Genomic DNA, 22,938 nt, shown 5'->3' on the forward strand with positions numbered 1-22,938 from the left:
CAACAAAATAAAAATCTGCCCAGCAGCAAAATATCTTGGAATAACTATTGACGAAAAACTAACATGGAAGCAGCATATCATTAACAAAAGAAATCAAATCAAGAATAAGTACCGGCAATTAAGTTGGCTAATGGGACGAGCATCAAAACTATCACTTTATATTAAGGTGACTATATACAAAACAATTATTACTCCTACCTGGAAATACGGAATAGAAATATGGGGAACGGCTAAAAACACAAATATTCAGCTCATACAGCGAACACAATCCAAAATATTACGAAATATAACAAATGCTGGTTCGTTTATTTCCAATGAAGCCATACATCGTGACTTAAACGTAGACACTATCCAAGAAACAATCACAAAATGTAGCACTAAGCATATACAGCGACTGTCAGTCCAAAAAAACGAAGAAATGCGAAAAATAGCACCGGTAGAAAATATCAAACGAAGATTAAAGCGACTCGCACCGACTGATCTAACTATAAGATTTACAGTGTAATCACAAAAAACAATAATAATAATAACAGATTACAGATACATTGGTAAAAGAACATAATAGACCCTAATTGTACAAAAATTACATATTGTTAATATATAACAGACTGTAATAAATAAAGGGGAGATATAGAAAAAAAAACAAGTTTGCCTAAGTTATGAGCATTTAACAAAAAAAAAAATTCTTATATAATGAAAAACAAATCGATTTTGAGCCGAAGAACAAAATTGCCGATAAATCTTGAACTAAAATTTTTTCGGGCTAACAAAAAAATACGTGTCTCATTATTTTGACCAGAGAGCAACATATTTGAGTAACATCGAAATCGAAGAACATGTCCCGAATAGCCGGGTTGAATTGAAATGGAAAGTATTTCGTATAATATACAGGCATGTTCTGAAAATCGCGCGATTTCAATTCGGATCCGAAATGGCAATTCGTACGATTTTCTTTTGGGTGTTCTGTAATTCGTTCATTTCATTCGAAACAGCCGAAACAGCGAAAGGTAGTGAAGGTAATTAAGGGTTTTTCAATAAGGGCGGGTAGATGTTGAAATGGAATAAAATGGCGCTGGCTGTGTGGCACGTAGCGCCGTCCTGCTGGAACCACATGTCGTCTGCGTCCATATGGTTCAATATGGGCCATAAGAAATTGGAAGGGCCACCACGTCTACCAAAAAATTGGCGCAATGCGCGCAACGATTGCATTAATGAACACTCATTTTGATAATAAAGTTTTATCATTTGAATGTGCTGCTCAATCGTGTAACTTGCCATGATGATTTGGCATAAACAACTGAATAATAAACAAAAGATTTGACAGATGTCACCAAAACGAAATGGCTGCCACAGGGCGCCAAAATCGACCCGCGCCAATTGAAAAACGTTTGCGTTAATGAACACTCATTTTGATAATAAAGTTTTATCATTTGAACGTGCTGTTCAATCGTGTAACTTGCCATGATGATTTGTCATAAACAACTGAATAATTAACAAAAGATTTGACAGAGGTCACCAAAACGAAATGGCTGCCACAGGGCGCCAAAATCGACCCGCGCCAATTGAAAAACCCTTTAAATGTTTGTTGCGCACTACATAACATATCGCACCCTAAATACAAAAGGGTCACAACTCAAAATGTACTTCTGCTCAAATATGAACGAGACGTTATCAATAAAACGGTCCGCGGCACAGTGGTCCCGCTGCGTAGGAAGAGCGGTCATAGGAACTTTTGGTGATAAATGACTTTTTAGTACGTTTTTAAGTTGATAAATGTTTTTATTTGTTAAAAAAACATTAAGACATATAAAAAGTAATATATATATAATAAGAATATATATAAGATATAATAATAATAATATATAATAAAGTAATATATAATTAATATAAAAAGTCAAAGGAAAATTAGGTACACACATTTTTTACATAAAATTTTTTTGTTCCGTTTAAGGTTTTGCATAAATCTTAAATTATAAACAGTAATAGAAAAAAACATTAAATTCCGAAAGGATGAGTTAACTTATTCTTATTTATGAAAATAATAAAATATTCACTTTCCAAAAAGTTAATGTACTTAGAAATACAAAACTTTTAACTCAGTAAATCTAACACTTCTCTTGATCATAGATTTCTTTTTACATGGCAATTTTCGTAGACTAGATATAAATGGATCGGAATTAAGAAGCCTGTGCAAAAGATCCGTGTTAGTTACAGTTCTTGAGTGGTTTCTGGTATTGTCACGTCTGAATTGTTTCACTAATTTATTACATGATTCAGCTCCCTCCTCTGATAATTCTCCAATTGATAATAAACAATGATCGATCACCTCCGACCCATGAATGAGCACTTTATGAACTGATGCAGGTAAATTATACCATGAATATTTACTAACTAGAATTTTAGCAGTGTCTAGTGCGTATATTTTGAATTTATTCGAATTAATTTTAAAACCAGATGAAAGACATTGTAGGAGATAACTACATCTGTCTATAACGTGTTTGTCTATTCCTGTGATTTCGGATGATATGGTTGAATGAAGGAAAAATTTTCGTGCTGTATTTCCATCATTAGAGGTGCCACTTCCTCCACTTCGCGGTTTGTCAACTATCAAGCCTAATTGTTCTCTAAACTCCCTCTGAACGAATTCCTTTCTCTTAGCTAAAAGTGCTTTTTCCTCAGATGAACGTGCTTGCCACCTTTTAAATTCGATTCTATAAGAAACATGAATAAAGTATTCAAAAAATCTAATCCAAGAATGCAGGGGTGATAAACCAAATTCAAATCTACTGGAGTTTACTTGTTTGTTTCTACACTTTTCTACGTCATTCATTTCTTTAGGTGTCGCACCACAAATCTAACATTTACTCGTAGATGAGTCACATAGGTACAGATTAGACCCTATATCAAGCGCAGTCGCAGGTCATCGCAGCTGGAAACTATTTTTCCTTAAAGAGGACATATGTAAGAATATTTTAATGTATGTTTCATTTGTGCGAATTCGTGCGAACTTAGTTAAAACTTTACAAACTTCTTATAAAAATAAAAAAAATGGGAAGTTTTAAAGTACGTATTTCGTACGGTCTGAAAACCCATCAAATAATAATTAAAAAAGATAAGAAAACGTTCAACATGTTTTACATACCTTCAACTTGAATTTCCATTGTACAACAGGTCATAAACACAGTAATTCTTAGAAAAATAACACTTCCCAGAACTGCGTAAGTACGGAGCGGAGACCACGCTAACTATCACTTTTCAAATTCTCTTACTTTGGAGGCACAATTATAAGTGAAGTGTTTGTGCAGTTGAAATTTCTTTTATACTCTAAGTTACTATGACTAATGAACTAACATTTAGCTAAATATTGTTGCATAATTTTAACATGACTATTTTCATCCAATGTCCTATGGCGGAACCACTGTGCGCGGGTGACATATGGCAAAAATAAATTGTTTGTTTTTTGGTAGGACTGTTATAAGCTTACATGGCAAATTTCAGCGTGATATGTCACATAGTTTGTTTTCTGTGCTACTGTAAACAAGTCAAGCTCGAGTGTGGAAAATTTTGAGTTGTGACCCTTTTGTATTTAGGGTGCGATATGTAGGAGTAATCAAATAGATGACATTGAAACAGAAAGCGTATTAGAAAACAATCCAATTGATGAGGAAATTGCTGAAAATGAGGAAAACAGTAGTTTATATATTGTTGGCTGAAATATAAGAGACTCTATTGCTAGAAATTTAATATTATAAAACATAAAATTTATTCATATTAAAAGTAAATATATACATAACAGTTCAATAAGATTCTTTTATATTTATTTTTTAGTCTCTATCTCAAGCATTTTAATTTTAATTTTAACTATTTCATGTTGCAACTGCTCCATTTTGAGGTAATGATTTTGCTTTTGCTCTATACTTTGAGTCTTCAAGCGAGTTTGCTCTGCCAGCAATTTATTTTGTTTCTCAACAGCACGACAAAGTCGTCGAATCTCTTCCCTTTCATCTTCCTGCGATTTTGCAATCTTGTGTTGGTTTTCGCAAATGTTATCTAAAGTGGTGGATATTTTCTCCATACAAGTAGATTGCGTTGCCATACACATCTGAAGGCTGTAATGCGTTGACACTCGTTGCCTTTTTGCAGCTCTCGGGGTAGCCACCGCTTCCCTACTTGTTTGGGGACGTTCTTCCTCAGATTCGATAGCGCTATTATTTTCTTCTGTCCCAAAGCTTCTAGAATGGTGAATGCTCTCAACGGCTGCAAAAATTCCACAAGTTCTTGCAACACATTCTTCGTTGCTCGTCAGTACATGCTTATCAAAGGGGCCACCTCCTGTTGCCCTCGATTCTAGATTGTTTTAGGCAACCTTTTTCCGAATGCACCCCTTCCAGTCAGACCATATGTTGAAAAAAGACAACTCAAAAATATTTATTTTAATATTTGACTAAATACTTACTTTTTTCCATCCATTAACATCTTTTTGGGGCGGCCCTTCTGCATTTAGCAGCGTCGTTAGCTCTTTCCACTTTTCCTCAACAGCAACTCTGTCACCCTTCGAAAAATTCTTCGCCAAATCTGGATGAGATTCCATAAACTCGACTAAAATTAGCTCTTGCTTGGAGTTCTTGTGTTTTCCCCTACACGTTTTTGAATATATTTTAAATATTTTAAATAAACACTTTTATTTACATAAATATATGCAGTTATAGTGCGTAGGTTCGAATCTCCATGCATGAAGCATAAAATGATATAAAAAGTTGTTTCTGATAGCGGTCTCCTCGGTGTCCAATGGCATACCTCCGAGGTGTATTTCTGCCATGAAAACATTTGCCGTTCGGAGTCGGTTTAAAACTGAGAACCCCAATTACGTACATTCGACTTTCGATAATTTTTGTTTTTTTTTTGTTGGAAGTTCCCTCCAAAATTGCTGAATTTTTACCAAAAACAACGTCGCATGAGCATCGCTCAGGAATTGTTGAATGACGTCATCCATGATCCAGATTTAAGAGAGTCATAAATGGTGACGAATCATGGGTATATGGTTATGAGATAGAAACCAAAGCCCAATCGTCTCAATGGAAGAGTCCATTAGAGCCAAGAGTCGATAGCAGAAAATTGCCGAAAACGCAAAATATTATTTATGCCTCTCACAAACAAACAAAACATGCTATATTGCGAAAACCGTGAACATATCTTCAAGACGAGTGCATCAACATAAAAAAATAGTAATGGAAAGTACGTAGGCCACGAAATTTGAAACCTTCACATTATTTTTTAAATACACCTCGTATGTGAACTGTTTGTATTTATGATCAAAATTTTCATTTTATTATACTAAATATATGAAAAAGTAATATAGGGTGGGCCATGTAAAATTTGCTTTCTGAATCGGCTATAAAAAAAAACTAATCAATATCTTTTCAAACTTTTTTTTGTTATTTTGAAGATTGAACATTGTCATTTATGAATGAAAAATAATATCGTTCAAATGACTGCCACGACTGGCTTTACAGTAGGCCATTCGATCAACCCAATTTTTAAGCACATTTTCGATTGTTTGGGCTCCAATTTCATGAATGGCAACTTCGATTTCGTGTTTTAAAGCATCAATCGTCTCTGGATGGTTCGCATAGCATTTGTCCTTAACGGCTCCCCACAAAAAATAGTCCAACGGGCTTAAATCACAGCTCCGAGGCGGCCAATTGATATCGTAATTTCGGCTGATTATTCGGTTTTCAAAAACGGTAGCCAAAAGTTCGAGTGTAACTTTGGCAGTGTGACAAGTTGCACCGTCCTGTTGAAACCAAATGTCGTCCATGTCACCCTCTTCAATTTTTGGAAACAACTCATTGAGCATGTCTCGGTAACGCTCGCCATTTACTGTGACCGCGGCTCCTCGCTCATTTTCGAAAAAAATGGCCCGATGATGCCGCCAGACCAAAAACCGCACCTAACAGTGACTCGTTGTGGATGCATTTGCTTCTCTACAGTAACGTGTGGATTTTCTGAGCCCCAAATCCGACAATTTTGCTTATTGACGTAGCCACCGATGTAAAAATCAGAAATGAAGAAGAAGACTCACCACTTGGAAATAAGTTTTCAATATTTCCGAATTTTGTTCAAGCGTATAGCGTCCCATTTCGTAAATGTCAAACCTGTAAGTAAATTATGAACATATTTGACATGTCATTTGTGTTACCATTCTCAAGAAAATAGGTGGTTCAAAAAGCAAACGCTATATGGCCCACCCTGTTCAAACTCTTGACATGAACTCACAAATTTCATATTCAAGCACTTTGCTTAAAAATGTGTTTATGCAAATTCATTTGAAATCTTTTTCTAATCGACTTAACTACAACAAATTCTTTAACATAAAACAAGGCATGTTTGCTAAAAAAAACGCAAAATCAGCGTTGACAAAAGTGTACATACAGAACCGGTTTCCTAGCTTGTACTCTGATATCCTATGTTGTGATATCCTATGTTCTGATATCCTTTTCTTATGTTTGTTGCTTTGCTAATATTGATTTTAGTTGCAATTTGAATACTTAAGCATCTACAATGGCTCCTCGAAAAGAAATATCAGTTGACGTAGATATTTAGTTATTCAGCACAGGAAAAAAAATCATATGGCGAAATTTCAAAAATCTTAAACTTAAGTCGTGCAACAGTCCAGACCATTGTAAAAAACTTTAAAAATAGTGGTTCCACCGAAAATAAGCCGCGCAGTGGCCGCCCGAGCAAACTATCTCGCAGAGATTCTAAAAGAAGTGGACAAAAATCAAAAAGTTTCTGCTCCGAAATTGGCCGAGGATATAGCAAGCTCATCCAACAAGTGTGTTCATCCAAGAACAATTCAAAGAGCTCTGAACAAAAACACCTTTCATAGTAGAACACCAAGAAAAAAGCCTCTTATTTCTGAAAAACCCGTAAACTTCGCCTGAGCCAAAGCACACAGGGAAAAGGGGATGGATTTTTGGCAAAAAGTTTTGTTTACTGATGAGTCGAAGTTTAATATATTCGTTAGCGATGGAAGAGCAAAAATGTAAGGAAAAAAAAATACTGCACTGAGTCCGAAGAATTTGGTACCAACAATGAAGCATGGTGGCAGCAATGTAATGGTTTGGGGAGCTGTTGCTGCATCTGGAGTTGGAAGATTAGTATTTATTCAAGGTAATATGGATCGTTATAAATACAAATCACTATTGGAAGTCAATCTGAAATCTTTGGGGGATGCTTTGGAGCTTGGTCTAGGTTGGGTCTTTCAACAGGATAACGATCCAAAGTACACAGTACACATTGTGAAGGATTGGCTGCTTTACCATGCTCCAAGGAAATTAAATACACCACCGCAAAGCCCAGATTTGAATATTATTAACATGTCTGGGAAATTTTAGATCGAAAAATTAGAAAACATCCGATTTCAAGCGCTTCAGTACTCAAAGAACGATTAATAGAAGCGTGGAGCAATATAACTTCTGCAAGTTAACAAATTTAGTCACATCGATGCTACGACGGCTTCAAACTGTAATTGATGCTAATGGTGGACCAACTAAGTACTAAGGAGCAATATTACTGAGAGTTAAGTGAAGTTTTTCACAGTGCAGTAAGATATTTGTGTACTGTTTGTAGACTTTTTTCAACGTTGGTTTTAGGTTTTTTTGCCATAGCTTTGCTATTTTATGTTAATGTATGGATTTTTTAAGTTTATAATGATAAGAAAAGCTTTCAAATAAAACTGTGTAAACACATTTTTCAGTAAAGTTTCTGAACTTTCAATCCAGTGGGGGTGTATGTAGACTTTTGTCGGTCACTGTATATGATAGGTATAGGCTTACGAACGTATGGTATGCGCATTTATTGTATAAGAAATAACTTGAACGAGCCAACGTCTTCCACAAAAAAGCAAAGTCAGTTTCCCGCAACATGAAGAAAAAATTTGTTGCAAAAATCAATAAAAGTAAATGATGCATATCAAATCATATATAACAAATCGTTCAGCCAATTTTTCTTCCAATTTGTGAGATAATGAGATGTATCATTAGTTTAATTCATTATATAGCAACCACACTAAGGTTGGTATTATGTTCCACAAAGATGTTTGTTCTCTTAAGGACCAACTATTTCACTAGACTTTTTTTCATTTGTATCCATTTCGAGCCGAGTTACTAAGTATCATTAGAACTGAATTATCAATGTTTTACTTCCTTAAATAGTAGCTAAGTATTATATCTTTATTACATAAGTCCGTTCAGTTAAAAAGTATTGTTTTAAACACGATTATTACTGGTTAAAACTTGAAAATGAGTTTTCAAATAATAATACTCTTACCTATTATTAATATTCTTAGAAAACGTAGATGAAGCTATCTAAGTAGGATAAAATTAAAATGGAGTGTTTTAAAAATCAGAAATGATAATAAAGAAGATTGGGGCTTGAACGTTCCATTATCTTTTATGGTTCGGGTTTGACAACTAGTTGTTCTCGTTGTTCACCATATCATTTCTTGAAATGGCGGTAGCCCTTTCCTATGCTTGCTTATTCGTTTTCCTAAAAAATGTTCTTTATAAACCAACAGATATCTATCATTATTTATTCTATAGTTTTAGGCAACTGCTTGCGTGTTTGTTTAGAATTTTGTTTAAATTTTCAACATTTCTCTTCCTCATTAGCTCGTTTATGAAGTTGAAATATTCTGTTCCATCATTCTTGGTATAAAAGTATACAAATTAATTACAGGTTACAGAAATTACAGAAATTATTTTGTAGATACTATAGAATGCCAAATGGTGTGCTTTTATTGAATAGAAGTTTTTCTTGCCTATGAGTTAGAAAACCCAAGCACCACACAACTAATGGATACCTTGCATTGCACTTTTTTTTAAATTTCCCTCAAAAATATGCCTTGGTATCTTCTTTTGTACAATATTTTCTTTTTCACTGAACGACCTCGTGAAATTATTTTAATTTAACTATTACTTTTGGATTTTAAATTCACAATACTTTTCTTAAAACTCATTTCCTGTGAGCCTCTAATTTCGAAAGTAGTACTAACTCTAAATTATGATCTCTACTTGACAGCCAATTAGTTTAGCAAACTTTTTTTTATTGCTTCCAAAAAATATAACACCTGCCTATATTAACAATAAGTAATTTGTTTTAAAGATATTTGGATAGTTAAGTGATACTGTAAGGCCATTGCACTTCAGGATCATTTAGAAATATGTAGTACATTTTTAAAATATTTACTATAATAATTTAGATAATTACATAAGCATATTTCTGATTATTATATTACAAGATGTCTGTTGGGGTTTTTCGTTTTTGTCTCTTCTTATTGAATTTTTCTTCAACTGGAAGCTTCCATATAGTGTCATGTGCAAACGTCGCAATCATGCTCTTTCCTGAAGACGGTTTCGGTAAATCTGCGGTGTAGATAAGATACAGAGTGGGTCCTAATACACTGCCTTGGGGGATTCCTGTATTCATAGGTTCAATGTATGAACATGCGTCTTTATATTTAATATAAAATTTTCTCTCTTGGATGTAATTTTTTAGCACTGGAAAGTAGCCATATGGCAACCAAGATTGGAGTTTGTGCAGTAATCCAGGATGCCATACTTTGCCAAAGGCTTTAACGTCAAGATATACAGCCACGCATGCTTGTTTATTGTTGAAGTCTTAATTTGGTAAGTGACTCTGTAGACTTGTTGGATTGCTGAATGTTTTCGTCTAAATCGGAACTGATGTTGGGGAATTACATTTATTTTTGTTATAATGGGCTCTATGTGATCAAAGAGTAGCTTCTCAAATATTTTTGATATTGCCGGCAGCAGACTTAATGTTCGGTAGGACGATGCAAACGTTGCGTCTTTATTAAGCTTTGGGATCGCAATGATTTCAGCAATTTTCCATGTCTTTGGGAAGTATTTGAACTTAATAGTAGCATTAAAAGCGTTCCTGAGATAAATTATTGCTCTGTTTTAAAATGTTTCCCTGGATGAGGTCATATCCAGGGGATTGGTTGTTATTTAATGTCGAAATTAATTGCTTTATCTCTTTTCGTAAGGATTTTTTTATGATTTGCTCGTCTTTATTGCTCGTTGTATGAGTCAAATCGAATTCGGTGTTATTTTCATTTTGAAATATATTTTTAAAATGTTGAGCTATATAAGTCGCTTTTTACGGTGACGTTCGGGTCCATTGTCCGTTTGTTGTTGTTGTTGTTGTTGTTGTTGTAGCAGTATCTTCGCCCTGTCAGTGTAGTGTAATTACCGGTCGTCTTCGTCTAGCTTATCTAACGGTAGGCCCAGGAAACATGCTGTTTCGACAGGTTGGGTCCAGAGGGAGAGGGGTGATAGATGAGTGGGTTTGTTGGGGCATGTGAAAAGGTGGTTAGTGTCGTGCGGGGTGCCTGCACATGCTGGACATATGTTTAGTATGTCGGGGTCGATTCTGGATAAGTAGGAGTTTAACCTGCTACAGTATCCAGAACGTAATTGTGCCAAGATTACGCGGGACTCTCGGGGAAGCTGGAGCTCTTCATCTGCGATAGGTGGTGGTTGGACTCCGATAACGGCATTCGGGGATCGGGAGCTTAAGAAGGTGGTAAGGGTCTACCGATGGATGTCGTTAATGGTCTGTCTGTATACTGTCTGATCCTGGAGTGGTCTGTCTGTTTTGTCCAGGATCTCGTCCACGTAGTTGAGGAAGTGTGTCCTGATGTGCCTGGGAGGTGGCTCGGGCTCGAGCAGGTGTCTGCATGGGTAAGGCCTGCGGGGACACCCTAGCAGAAACTGCTTGCCGAGCATTTTGTTGTGCTCCTTAACAGGGAGCATGTTAGCCTCATCGTGTAGGTGTTGAATTGGGGACATCAGGAGACATCCTGTCGCGGTCCTAGTGGCAGTATTCTGGCAGGTCTGTAGCTTCGTCCACTGCGTATCACTGGTTCCAGGCGACCAGACAGGCGCTGCATAGTTGAGAACCGGTCGGCCTATTGCTTTGAAAGTCGACAGCAACATTTCTTTGTCTTTGCCCCAAGTGCTGCCGGCGAGCGACTTGAGGACCTTGTTGCGATTCTGTACTCTCGTTGCAATAGCGGTTGTGTGCGCTGAGAAGGAGAGCAAGCTGTCAAAGGTGACTCCCAAAATTCTGGGGTTGTTAACCGTCGGTATTGGGGTATCATCGACGTGCACCTGAAGTTGCAGCTTGGCCTCCTTTGTCCAGGTTGTAAAAAGGGTCGCCGTGGATTTAGAGGCAGAAAGTTTTAAGTTTCTCGCAGTGAAGAAGCGAGAAAGGCGGGCGAGGTAGTCGTTTACCTTAGAGCATAGGCCATCAATGTCATTGCCCGACGCCATTATCGTGCAGTCGTCGGCGTATGAGACCAGTGAGACTCCCTCTGGTGGCTGAGAGAGTTTCGAAATATAGAAATTAAGAAGCAAGGGTGAAAGGGCACCAGTGAAATATCACCGACGAGTGACGACCACTCAGGTAGTTCGCGGTCCACCTCTTCAGCCCTGGCGGGAGTGTCGAATGTAAAATGTCATCTAGTAGCGTGGCGTGGCTGACTGTATCGAAAGCCTTTTGTAAGTCCTCTTGCAGGGGCGGTTTTGGTTTAGTCCGCGGTTTACCTGGGTGTTTATGACGGTGAGTGCCGTGGTGGTGCTGTGCACTCTACGGAATCCATGCTGGTGTGGGGCTGGAGTCAGGTGTTGTGTGAGGAGTGGGAGTAGAAAGGCTTCAAGTGTCTTCACTACTGGGGAAAGGAGAGTTATCGGACGATAAGACTCCCCTTGGTTGGCGCGTTTCCCAGGCTTCAGTAGTGGGACCACTCTCCCTAATTTCCACTTATCAGGAATGATGAGAGTGGCCATGACAGATTGAAGACCTTAGTGAGATATTCTACTCCCAATGGACCCAGTTTTTTCAACATCAGCATGTTTAGTCCTTCGGGGCCGATGGCTTTTGATGGTTTCGTTCGTTTGATGGCCCCCTGAACCTCGTCGCTGGTGAAAGTAAGCGGTGCACTGTTGTAGGGCAGTTTGTGCAACCGTCTGGTGGCACAACGTTTGGATCTGTCGACCGGAGGATGCAGTATAAATTGCCGGCTAAAATAGCTCGCGCATCTCTTCGGGTCCGACGAAGTACGACCGTTGAAGGTGATATCCACCTTGTCGTTGTGCTTCGTCGGGTTCGACAGGGACCTTACGGTGGACCAGAGCTTGCTCAAACCAGAGGTGAAGTTACAGGTCTTCAGATGCTCTACCCATTTGGTCCGCTTATGTTGGGGGACCAGTTGCCGGATCTCCGAATTGTGATCCTTTATTCGCGAATCGCCGGGATCGGCTTGGCGTAGACGGTCACGCTCGTTTGCCATAACGGCTGCTTCGGCTGGGAAGTTGGGACGTAATTCCCGGATCCGTCCAGCGGGTATGAAGCGAGCCGCGGCGGCTGTGATCGCCTTGCGGAGTGCGCGTTCGCCTGCGCGCACATCGGTGGGAGTGGGTAGGGCTGCGAAGATGTCCTCAGTAAATTCCGCGAATCTGGTCCAGTCAGCTTTGTTAAAGTTGACGTATGACCGGTGATCCGCGGAGACAAAGTCGGCAGGTCTCTCGATCGAGATGATAATGGGCAAGTGGTCTGATGCAAGCGATAGCATAGGTCGCCAGGTTATGCTATTTATCAGACCGGCGCTAGCAATTGTTGTGTCAGGCGAGCTGCTGCAATTGCCCACTACCCTGGTGGGAGCGTCGTCGTTTACAGTGCTGAACGTCGAATCGTCTATCTGCTCTGCCAATAGCCGTCCCCTACGATCATTTGGCAGGCTTGAATGCCAAAGATCGTGATGCGCGTTAAAGTCTCCTACTACCAATCGGTTTTCTCCCCTGATTAGCGCACCAATATCGGGGAGATATCCTGCCGGGCAGCAGGTGACAGGGGGTATGTAAATATTATATATTTCGAGCTCGGCATCGGCTGGCCGGACAGCTATACCTTGACGTTCTAAGGTGCTGTCCCTGCGGTCGATGCCTTCATCAATAAGACGATACTGCACTGAATGGTGTACTATGAACGCTAGGCCACCACCGTTGTCTCGCTCGCGATCCTTTCGGTGCACATTGTAGCCGTCCCTGGTAATCAGGGGGAGCTAGCGTGCAGTTTTGTCTCTTGGACCGCAGCTATCTTAATTCCGAACCGACTCATGAAGTCGACTATCTCGTCAATCTTGCTCGTGAGTCCGTTGCAGTTTAGTTGCAAAAGCTTGAAGCTTCGCGGGAGTGTCGTCGTAATTCGGGGGGTGAGGGATGCGTGATGTTGTCTGCGTTGGTCCTGCTGTGCGTTCCGCAAAATGGGTAGTTGCCTGATGTTGTCTGATGGCCGCGCCACTGGGGGCGGTTGCGGGTGCAGAGCTCTGCAGCAGGGGGCAACGTAGTCGCACCTCCGAAAATGGCACCAGGCAGTGCAGGAATTGCATTGAACTGTTGTCAAGTTCCGAGGAACTACGGTCTGACATACGGAGCAGACTGTGCGGGGGACCAAGAGCTGCTGGTTTGTCCCCGCACTGGGGTAGGAGCAGGAGGGTTGTGGGTTTGAGAGGGAGTTGTGTTGCTCTTGGGGGCTCCTTACCGTAGAGGTGTTATTAGTGGCGGCAGTATGAAGTGCCGGCACTGAGGGCAGTGTAGCCGTAGAGGCGGGGGCCGCCTGTGAGCGGGAGCAACACGTGGCCACATACCTTGTGGACCACTCCCTGTGTGTCTTAAGGCCTGAGCAGGTCTTAAGATGGCACCACCCGTTGCACTGGTTACACCTAACCGAGGTGGAGTTCGGGTGGAGCCGTTTGTGGCAGATACAGCAGAATACTTCAGGTCCGGGGTTGGGTTCGACGCCATCCCGGAAGAGAAGTATTTGGAGCAAACTGGCTGCAATGAGTTGCTCCTGTGACGAAAGGTTTGGGGTAAAATACGGTACACTAGACTGGGCTAGTATACTGGGGCGGCAGCCCTTGGTCGGGAAAGAAAACCCGAGTCATTCCGGTAACGTAGAACCGGCTGCCATGGGAATGATTTATTTTGATTGTCCGTTTGTAGTTCTTATTGGCGAGAGGTCCATTGTTGCTCCGACCATCTTTTATGTCGCCTTCCACAATGAATAGTTTGTAGATTTTGTTGCGTCAATATTTTTAAGGTAATTGATTAGTTTCTTGTATTTTTCATGTTTTAATAGTTCTTTAACTTCTTTAGGTAATTTTTTAAGTGGTTTTTTGTCATCTGGAAATCTTGTAGTCTGCCATTTTTTTCTCAGTTTTCTCTTTTGCTTTAGTTTCTTTCGTCAGGAATGTTTTATTTTGTAGTTTACGGTGGTAGAGTTGGTGTAGATCGGCTTAGTGGCATAATAGTCGTGTCGTTAAAAAAAGCTATTGCAGTTTCAATGTCGTTGGTATTTTTAATGAGATTTTCCTGTCTAGACTTTATTCCATTATGTCCACTTATAAAGTCGCAGTTCAATTCTCTGATGGCGTCAAGTAGAGCTTTCCCAAGTGTTGTCAACAAAGTAAAATAAAAATATTATAAGGCTTTAAGCATTAAGTGCATAATTCTGCAAATGAGGTCCGAAGGGGTGAAGTATTGCACATTCTTGACATACTTACATATATTGGTGGTGGTTTTGGTATTTTTTCTTAGTCGACCACCTTCGATGGTAGCGGCCTTTGTTGCTCTTGGTTGGTAGATTCTTCCACATGCTCTCTTGAAGAAGTATGTCGAATCTATTCTCAGTTGGTGGTCGGCTCAACCAGTATGTTAGTTGTTGCTGTTTGGTGGGATGTTGTTTTGGTTTTTTATTTGATTTATTAATGGCTTTGTCAGATGATCTGCTGCGAGTACGTTTGGGTTTAGTTTGCATTTCTTTTTCGTTGCTGCCTATTGCATTAGTCGTTGACATTATGCAGATTGAGTTGGATACTGATGATTCTGTTGTTGTTGTTGAAGTTGCTGCTGTCGTTGTGGTGCTGGTGTTTGTTCTGACTGTTGAGAGAGAAACTGCAGTCATAGCATGAGAATTCAAACTATTTATTTCGTTTGCTTTTGTTCCTTAATCCGCGCGCGAGGGCATAATGCCGCTTGATCGGACCGCAAGCGGTTGGTTTGAGAGATAACTATTGTTTGTTGGTATTTTATAGGATTCACTGTGGGAGCTTCTACGCTCGCACGGGGGTGAGTGAAGGACACTCATATGCAGATATAAAGCAATAATGCTGTTTCATGTTTATTTTTGTTTTGATTTTTATGTTTAAATACACAATCCTAACGCAAAGAGTCAGTTGACACTTTTGATGTTTAGAGTCACTATCTCAGATCAGTTGTGCGCACTAGTTATTAGTTATAGATTTTATTTCGCTGACCGATTTGAAAAACACGTCCGTTCACACTTACAGTGAAAAGGCGAAAAAACTAAGCAGAGAGTACTTTGCATTCTAAGAAGATGTAAGGATTGACATGGGGACATTGCTAGACCTGCTATTGCAGTGCGATACCATTTCGTAGTGACGGGTTTATATATATGTATATATGTTTATTTGGGTCAATATGGTTGGAACAGTAGATAAAACGATTTATCATATTTTCTGTTATCTTTTCCTCCATTTGGAAACACTGTAAAATAAAACTTGTCTACCAAACACTAAACTGTACAGCATTTTTGAGGCGATGCAATGTTTAGACAATCAGCAAAAATATAATCTTCAGCTGGAAAACATCGGTAAAACCGATTCGTTAAAAATTTTGATTCTACTCAGACTAATAACCCAATATATAAGGCGTTTTTCAATAGGCGCGCTTCAACTTTTTTCCGATAGGGAGGGCGAACAACGCAATATTTTTTATTTTTCGCTTGTCATTTGTAAACTTCATTGGTATACATTTCATCATGGAACGCCACACACTTGAGCAACGATTGCAAATCGTGCAAATTTTTTATGAAAATAATCGTTCTGTTGCTGCTACTTTAAGAGCATGATTTTCCAAAAAATCATCTTTAGTGATGAAGCTCACTTTTGGCTCAATGGCTTTGTCAACAAGCAAAATATGCGTTACTGGGCAGAAAGCAATCCACACTTGATTCATGAGGCACTGTTGCATCCCGAAAAAATCTCTGTTTGGTGCGGTTTACATGCCGGCGGCGTAATTGGCCCATATTTTTTCGTTGACGAGAACGATCGCCACGTTACTGTGAATGGAAATCGATGCCGCGACATGATAAACGATTATTTTTGGCCGCAATTGAATGGTATGGACTTAGTTAGTGAAATAAGTTTGTTTCTATAGAAAGGGGCAATCTGTTAACACTGTTAAAAACAAAATGCAAAGAGAGCAGAGATCTAGCTTCCAATGGCTTAAGATTAATTAAAAATAAACTACTACTATATGGTGGTATAGGCCTCAAGAAGTTTTACGCAAGTAATATCAACCTCGAAAAAACTTTGTGAACGCGTTCAATTTTGCTTATTAAGTTATTATGGTGCGGGCTCCAAATGAATGTGGTATATTCTCCATTGGAGCGTGCAAAAGATGTATGAACTTAATAATTTTAAAGCATAGAGAAATAAAGGTGAAATTACGGTATGAATATTGAAGAAAGAAAAAATCAGAGAAAAATAATACCAAGATCTTTGATTCCACATTTTCTTGTACTGAATTAGAAACACTGTAGTGCGGCAGTAAGACGTGTATTTTCGTATAAGTAAACTTAAAATATCTGCATAAAGCAAACAGTTCGTAAAAGAAAAGCAAGTAGTAATGTCATTTATAAATAAAACGAAAAGCAGAGGGCCTACATAGAATATGCTCTTGAGGGGATTCAGAAAACGCAATTAATGATTCGGAAATTATCGTTTTATTGTGACTAAACATCGCCTATTACTTAAGAATGACAATGCATTGCCAAAAACCCGAATGGAAGCCCAAATTTGATAACTTATTAAATAAAATCGTGAGCAATACTTTGCCAAAGGCGTTGCTATCCTTCCGAAGCCCAGATTTCAATCCTAGAGAACATTTGTAGAAAAAGAATTGAGAGAAAGTCTTAAAATTGTGATTAAAAGCTTATTTCTGTAATATACGGACAATTGTATAGCTTCGAAATATGAAATTTCCCAATTGGAACCCTTCTAATATCATACACAAAATAAGCTTAAAATTTTATTCTCTACAATATTTTTCTAAAAATTTAATTAAATTGCGTCGGCTGTCAGCCACTATCGGCATTTGAGCCATTGTGTAAATCAAATCTATGTGGAAATTTTCATACGCTCTGTATTTAAAATTATAGTAATGTCAATAGGGCTGGAATTTAGAATAATATTATATATATTGGGCAATTTTTGACAAACTATTATGTTTTTATTAATGAAACTTGGTGGAGATGTTAGTGAGGTGTTAAGCAACACTCTTTATAACTCCAAATTATTAGGGAAATACAATAATAATTTCATAATTATTTGCCTTCAAAATGACCTTTGGAACTTCACAATAATTTGCCACATTACGCTATATATTTTTTAACACTTCACTAAAATTCACCAAATATACACTCACACGCATGTTTTTACTGATTTTTATGCTTATATTCGAATTATTTGTATTAAAATTAAATGCAAATTAATTTGTCCATGCAATCACTTTCCAATTTTAAACGCGAATAAGGAGAAGATTGGAATGACAACAGTATGGTGTTGCCGGATGCCTGCAAATGAAACAAAAATATGAACAAAAATTAAGTATTTAAGTTTATTGTTAATGATGGGGATGGGAGTTATTGTGCCTCCTCACTACATACACGCATATGATGTTTTAATTTTGGGTTCAATGATTTTAACACATAAAGGAGTTCTACGCAAAAATACTGTGTTAATTAATTTAATTTAATTTTAATTACTTTATTATTTTTTGTGATACGCTTAATATCATTGTTTTTAAGTTTAAATGAGTTGTATATTTTTATTTTCAAAAATATTTCTCAATTTTAAATTACAGCAAAAAATACTGCAGTTTTACAATGAACCTTCCACTGAACATCCCTGCATACGAACTTCGTTTATATTTCAGGCGTATGGCAACATCAACTTTTCGCTAAATTAGAGAACTTTAACATTAAATTACTTTAAAACTATAAGCCTCCGGCAGGTTCGGTTTTCAGTTTTAAGATGGTGATACACACCTCTAGCCCCCCCTTTTAACCTTTTTTTTTAAAGCGATATACATTATACTAAAGTTTTCCCGTCAATAGTTCTGAAGTGGTGGTAGAATAATTTAAAACAATTCATGTTTGGCGGAAATAAAATATACTATTTTTCACTAGTAAAAATTATTACAAGACGTGTCTGCGCTTGCTGAATAAGAACTAGTTAAATATAGCGAATTTAGTATTACCCGAATGTAGACACTTTCCTCTTTTCTGGAAGAGTGCATGTGTACAATAAAATAAGTTAAAATTTTCAATACAAGCCTTGGATAAATGTTATTTTCAGTCCTAAAAGTTTCCATGCTGTATTATTAGATTCTCGTATATCCTATTTTATATGTATAAGTGATACATTTCGATTATTTAAAACTAAAACGTGTGCGCTGGACTTTAAACTACTAATTCACAATTTATTTTTTTAAATTAATTAACTTATTGGCTTTTTTATTATGCCATTTAAAATATCGTGTGTGTGTTTGTGTGATATTTGGTTTTCTACTTTCTTTGATATCTTTTTTACCCACACCTATTTCAATAGTTGTACAGATATATTAATGCGTCTAAAATATTTTTCTTATATAGGTACTGATGATGGCCGAGCCCCAATGAAAAATATGCATGTGCCTCCACCACCACCAGATGGTATCAAATCTGAGTCCGATGGTAATCACGTTCAACAAGCTTCGTCCCCAGTTGAGACTGGCCACAAAAAGGAAAAGTCTGTCCTGCAAGCGAAATTGACAAAATTGGCTATACAAATCGGTTATGCTGGTTCAACAATAGCTGTTTTAACTGTCGTTATATTAGTCATACAGTTTTGCATAAAGACTTTTGTTATTGAAGAGAAGCCATGGAAAAATACTTATGCAAATAATTTGGTCAAACACTTAATTATTGGCGTGACCGTATTAGTAGTAGCAGTTCCAGAAGGTTTGCCATTAGCTGTAACATTATCGTTAGCATATTCCGTAAAGGTAAAGTTGAATTTGGCCTTTGCTAAGGGAAAATTGTCCTTTTTCATGTATTTAAGTCGACCATTGCAGAAAATGATGAAGGATAACAACTTGGTGAGACATTTGGATGCTTGTGAAACTATGGGCAATGCCACTGCAATTTGTTCTGATAAGACTGGTACACTTACAACAAATCGGATGACTGTCGTACAATCCTATATCTGTGAAAAGTTATGCAAAGTTCTACCAACTTTGAACGATATACCGCAACACGTAGGAAACTTAATAACTATGGGTATTTCAGTTAATTCAGCATACACCTCCAACATTATGGTAAGTTTTCACCAAAACCTATTTAAAGTGTTGAAAAATACGTTGTATGCTTGCAGCATGGTCAAAATCCTGGTGACTTACCAATACAAGTTGGCAATAAAACCGAATGTGCTTTACTAGGATTCGTACAAGGTCTGGGGGTAAAGTATCAGTCCATTCGAGATGAAATTACTGAGGATAAATTCACTCGTGTATATACATTCAATTCGGTACGCAAAAGTATGGGTACTGTAATACCTCGGCCAAATGGTGGTTATCGTCTCTTTTCGAAAGGAGCATCAGAAATTATGCTTAAGAAGTATGCACACATTAAATTTACGAAAACAAAAATTGATATTGTAATTTTACAAAACCTAGATGCTCTTTTATTTATGGACATGACGGGGTCTTGGAGAAATTCACTCGTGACATGCAGGAACGGTTGATACGTGAAGTTATCGAACCAATGGCTTGTGATGGGTTACGAACTATTTCTGTAGCTTATCGTGATTTCGTACCAGGGAAAGCGGCAATTAACGAAGTTCATGTTGATGGTGAACCAAATTGGGATGACGAAGATAATGTTATGACCAACTTGACATGTTTATGTGTGGTAGGTATTGAAGATCCCGTTCGTCCAGAAGTTCCTGATGCTATACGTAAATGTCAACGTGCTGGTATAACTGTTCGTATGGTTACCGGTGATAACATAAATACTGCGCGATCAATCGCCTCGAAATGTGGCATACTGCGCCCTAACGAAGATTTTCTAATATTAGAAGGCAAGGAGTTTAATCGTCGTATTAGGGACAGCAACGGGGACGTGAGTCAATTGTGTTTGCAATTAATTCTTTAATCATAGTAATCGCGTTATTTAACTGGATCCTTTTGTGGTAGGTTCAACAACACTTGCTCGATAAAATTTGGCCGAAGCTGCGTGTTTTGGCACGATCGTCGCCTACTGACAAATACACCCTTGTTAAAGGTAAACTAAAAATTTTAAAATATAAATTCGTTTCGAAATTGTATTATAGCGTTCCAATTTCTTAATGATTGACAGGTATAATTGATAGCAAAGTAAGCGAAAACCGCGAGGTAGTTGCAGTTACTGGTGATGGTACGAATGACGGCCCTGCATTGAAAAAAGCTGATGTGGGCTTTGCGATGGGCATTGCTGGCACGGACGTGGCTAAAGAAGCGTCCGATATTATATTGACAGATGATAATTTCAGCAGTATTGTAAAAGCGGTAATGTGGGGGCGTAATGTATACGATTCCATTGCTAAATTTTTGCAATTTCAACTCACTGTTAACGTTGTTGCCGTAATTGTTGCATTTATTGGTGCATGTGCCGTGCAAGACTCACCACTAAAGGTAATTTCCACTGGAATTGTAAAGCATGGTTTGAGAGAAGTATGTATTTTAACATGTTCAAATATTTACTCTCTAATCGGCAGGCTGTTCAGATGTTGTGGGTAAATCTCATTATGGACACCCTTGCATCTTTGGCACTAGCTACTGAACTTCCGACACCTGACTTATTATTGCGAAAACCCTACGGGCGTACCAAACCCCTAATATCACGCACAATGATGAAAAATATTTTAGGACAAGCTCTGTATCAGTTATTTATAATTTTCGGCTTGTTGTTTGTGGGTAAGGCGCTGGCTGGCCTGCATATATATAGGGATGTTGGAAAAGTGCGTTCGAAATTGAACTATATATATCCGCTATCTTGTCATTTTAAAGCTAAAACTTTCAAATTTGGGTATGACATTTAGTCTTGACTTTTAACCCTGAAACGCTATATGATTGAACAGCTCGAGGAAATGGTTAAACTTTACTCTCAAAATCCTGGGGAGAAAATCATCTAAGTAATCATCTGAGGCTCACTGTTTGGCGCGGATTAATGTCCGGGTATCAAACCACCTTACTTCATCGAAGATACGCTTGGAGCTGCGATATCATTTTTCGGAAATTTTATTCAACACACAATGTTATCGAATGCATATAGAAATAAATTTGCAATTAACTTAAAATGGTTGCTTTATTTAGAGTCCAAATTCGAGCGCTCTAAAACCCCAAGTTAAATAGTATAACGTTAATACATACAAGATTTATTCACTCGCAAATTTGTTTATACGGATGTTTCCGTATGATGATGCTTTTCGTTTCAGGAGATTGGATACTTGATATTGAATCTGGTCGAGGTCAAGAACTTGGTGCTGGGCCCACACAACACTTCACTATTATTTTCAATACTTTTGTTATGATGACTTTGTTTAATGAAATCAATGCAAGAAAAATACATGGACAGAGAAACGTAATAGAAGGCCTGTTAACTAATCCGATATTTTATACCATATGGATTTTTACAATGATTGCCCAGGTACAAATTTGAATGGTTATGTAATTATGTACTTAATACATGTATATATGTCTCTCAGGTCGTAATAATACAATATGGTAAAATGGCTTTCTCCACAAAGGCATTATCTCTTGATCAATGGCTATGGTGCATATTCTTTGGTATCGGTACGTTAGTCTGGGGACAATTAATCACATCAGTGCCTACAAGAAAATTGCCTAAAATTTTATCGTGAGTAAATATTTTCGATTCGTAACAAAGAGCCACGAGCCTTACATATACCGTTCCCACGACAGTCGGTTCTACGTAACCGGAGCGACCCGGATTTATATCCGGCCAAGGACTGTCACTGCAGCAGCATCCTCCGTTCGTAGGGGAATATTCATGCTGCTCCAAGAACAGCAGCTTACACATAAATGCACCTCTATGCATGGCTACACAAATAGAATTATAAATAACAGATGATAGAAAATACACTATATAATGAATCTCGTAATATAAGCAATTTAGTGGGCGCCCAATAGGATTTTATAAAATCACTAATACTTTTTCACAGTCGGAATTAATAATTCAGTATATTATTTGCTATGCTATGACTTTCATGCTGCTAATATTATTTAAAGCTAAGGTTAAACGATGATTAAAAGTAACAGTATAAAAACGTTGGTGTAAAACTTTTATATTGTATACTAATTATAAATACATGAATGTGATTGTTGGTACTAATAATTTACGCAAGGAAAACGTTTAGAAATAATCACTTACACTTAAGAAACCAATTTCGCTGGGACCACCGTTTTACATGTTCTAGTAAAGTCTTAAAAATAGCATAAATATTACATGATTAGAGGTGACATTAATCTTTGAGAAAAACTAAAAAAGAGTATGTTTGAAAGGAAATTCGACAAATTCATGGAATTCGGGCAACTAAAGATTAGCCAGAAAAATAATTAAATGCTATTACATCGTCGATTAAAGAAAGAAAACGGTCAGGACTTTTTATTTCACTTATATTTAGCTATTATCTTTCATTATAACATCATTATTTAAGCTATCATATTCAATATT

At 37.8% G+C, this 22,938-nt stretch overlaps 1 protein-coding gene across 9 annotated transcripts in view; it reads left to right on the forward strand.

Moving 5' to 3' along the window:
* The window catches only part of LOC128869175 (plasma membrane calcium-transporting ATPase 1-like), a 151,028-nt gene that overhangs the window by 39,107 nt on the left and 88,983 nt on the right, over positions 1-22,938 (forward strand). For all 9 annotated transcript variants that reach the window (XR_008455217.1, XR_008455218.1, XR_008455221.1 and 6 more), the window contains exons 6-14: positions 18,820-19,211; positions 19,281-19,523; positions 19,580-19,821; positions 19,881-20,325; positions 20,400-20,487; positions 20,563-20,876; positions 20,960-21,158; positions 21,680-21,891; positions 21,950-22,101. Coding sequence is in view for 3 of the 9 variants with exons in the window: in XM_054111684.1 (XP_053967659.1) it covers positions 18,820-19,211; positions 19,281-19,523; positions 19,580-19,821; positions 19,881-20,325; positions 20,400-20,487; positions 20,563-20,876; positions 20,960-21,158; positions 21,680-21,891; positions 21,950-22,101 (2,287 nt within the window). In the remaining 6 variants the exon portion in view is untranslated. The remainder of the gene's footprint in view (positions 1-18,819; positions 19,212-19,280; positions 19,524-19,579; positions 19,822-19,880; positions 20,326-20,399; positions 20,488-20,562; positions 20,877-20,959; positions 21,159-21,679; positions 21,892-21,949; positions 22,102-22,938) is intronic.

Source organism: Anastrepha ludens, chromosome X (genome assembly GCF_028408465.1).
Source record: "Anastrepha ludens isolate Willacy chromosome X, idAnaLude1.1, whole genome shotgun sequence".
NCBI classification, from domain to species: Eukaryota; Metazoa; Arthropoda; class Insecta; order Diptera; family Tephritidae; genus Anastrepha; species Anastrepha ludens.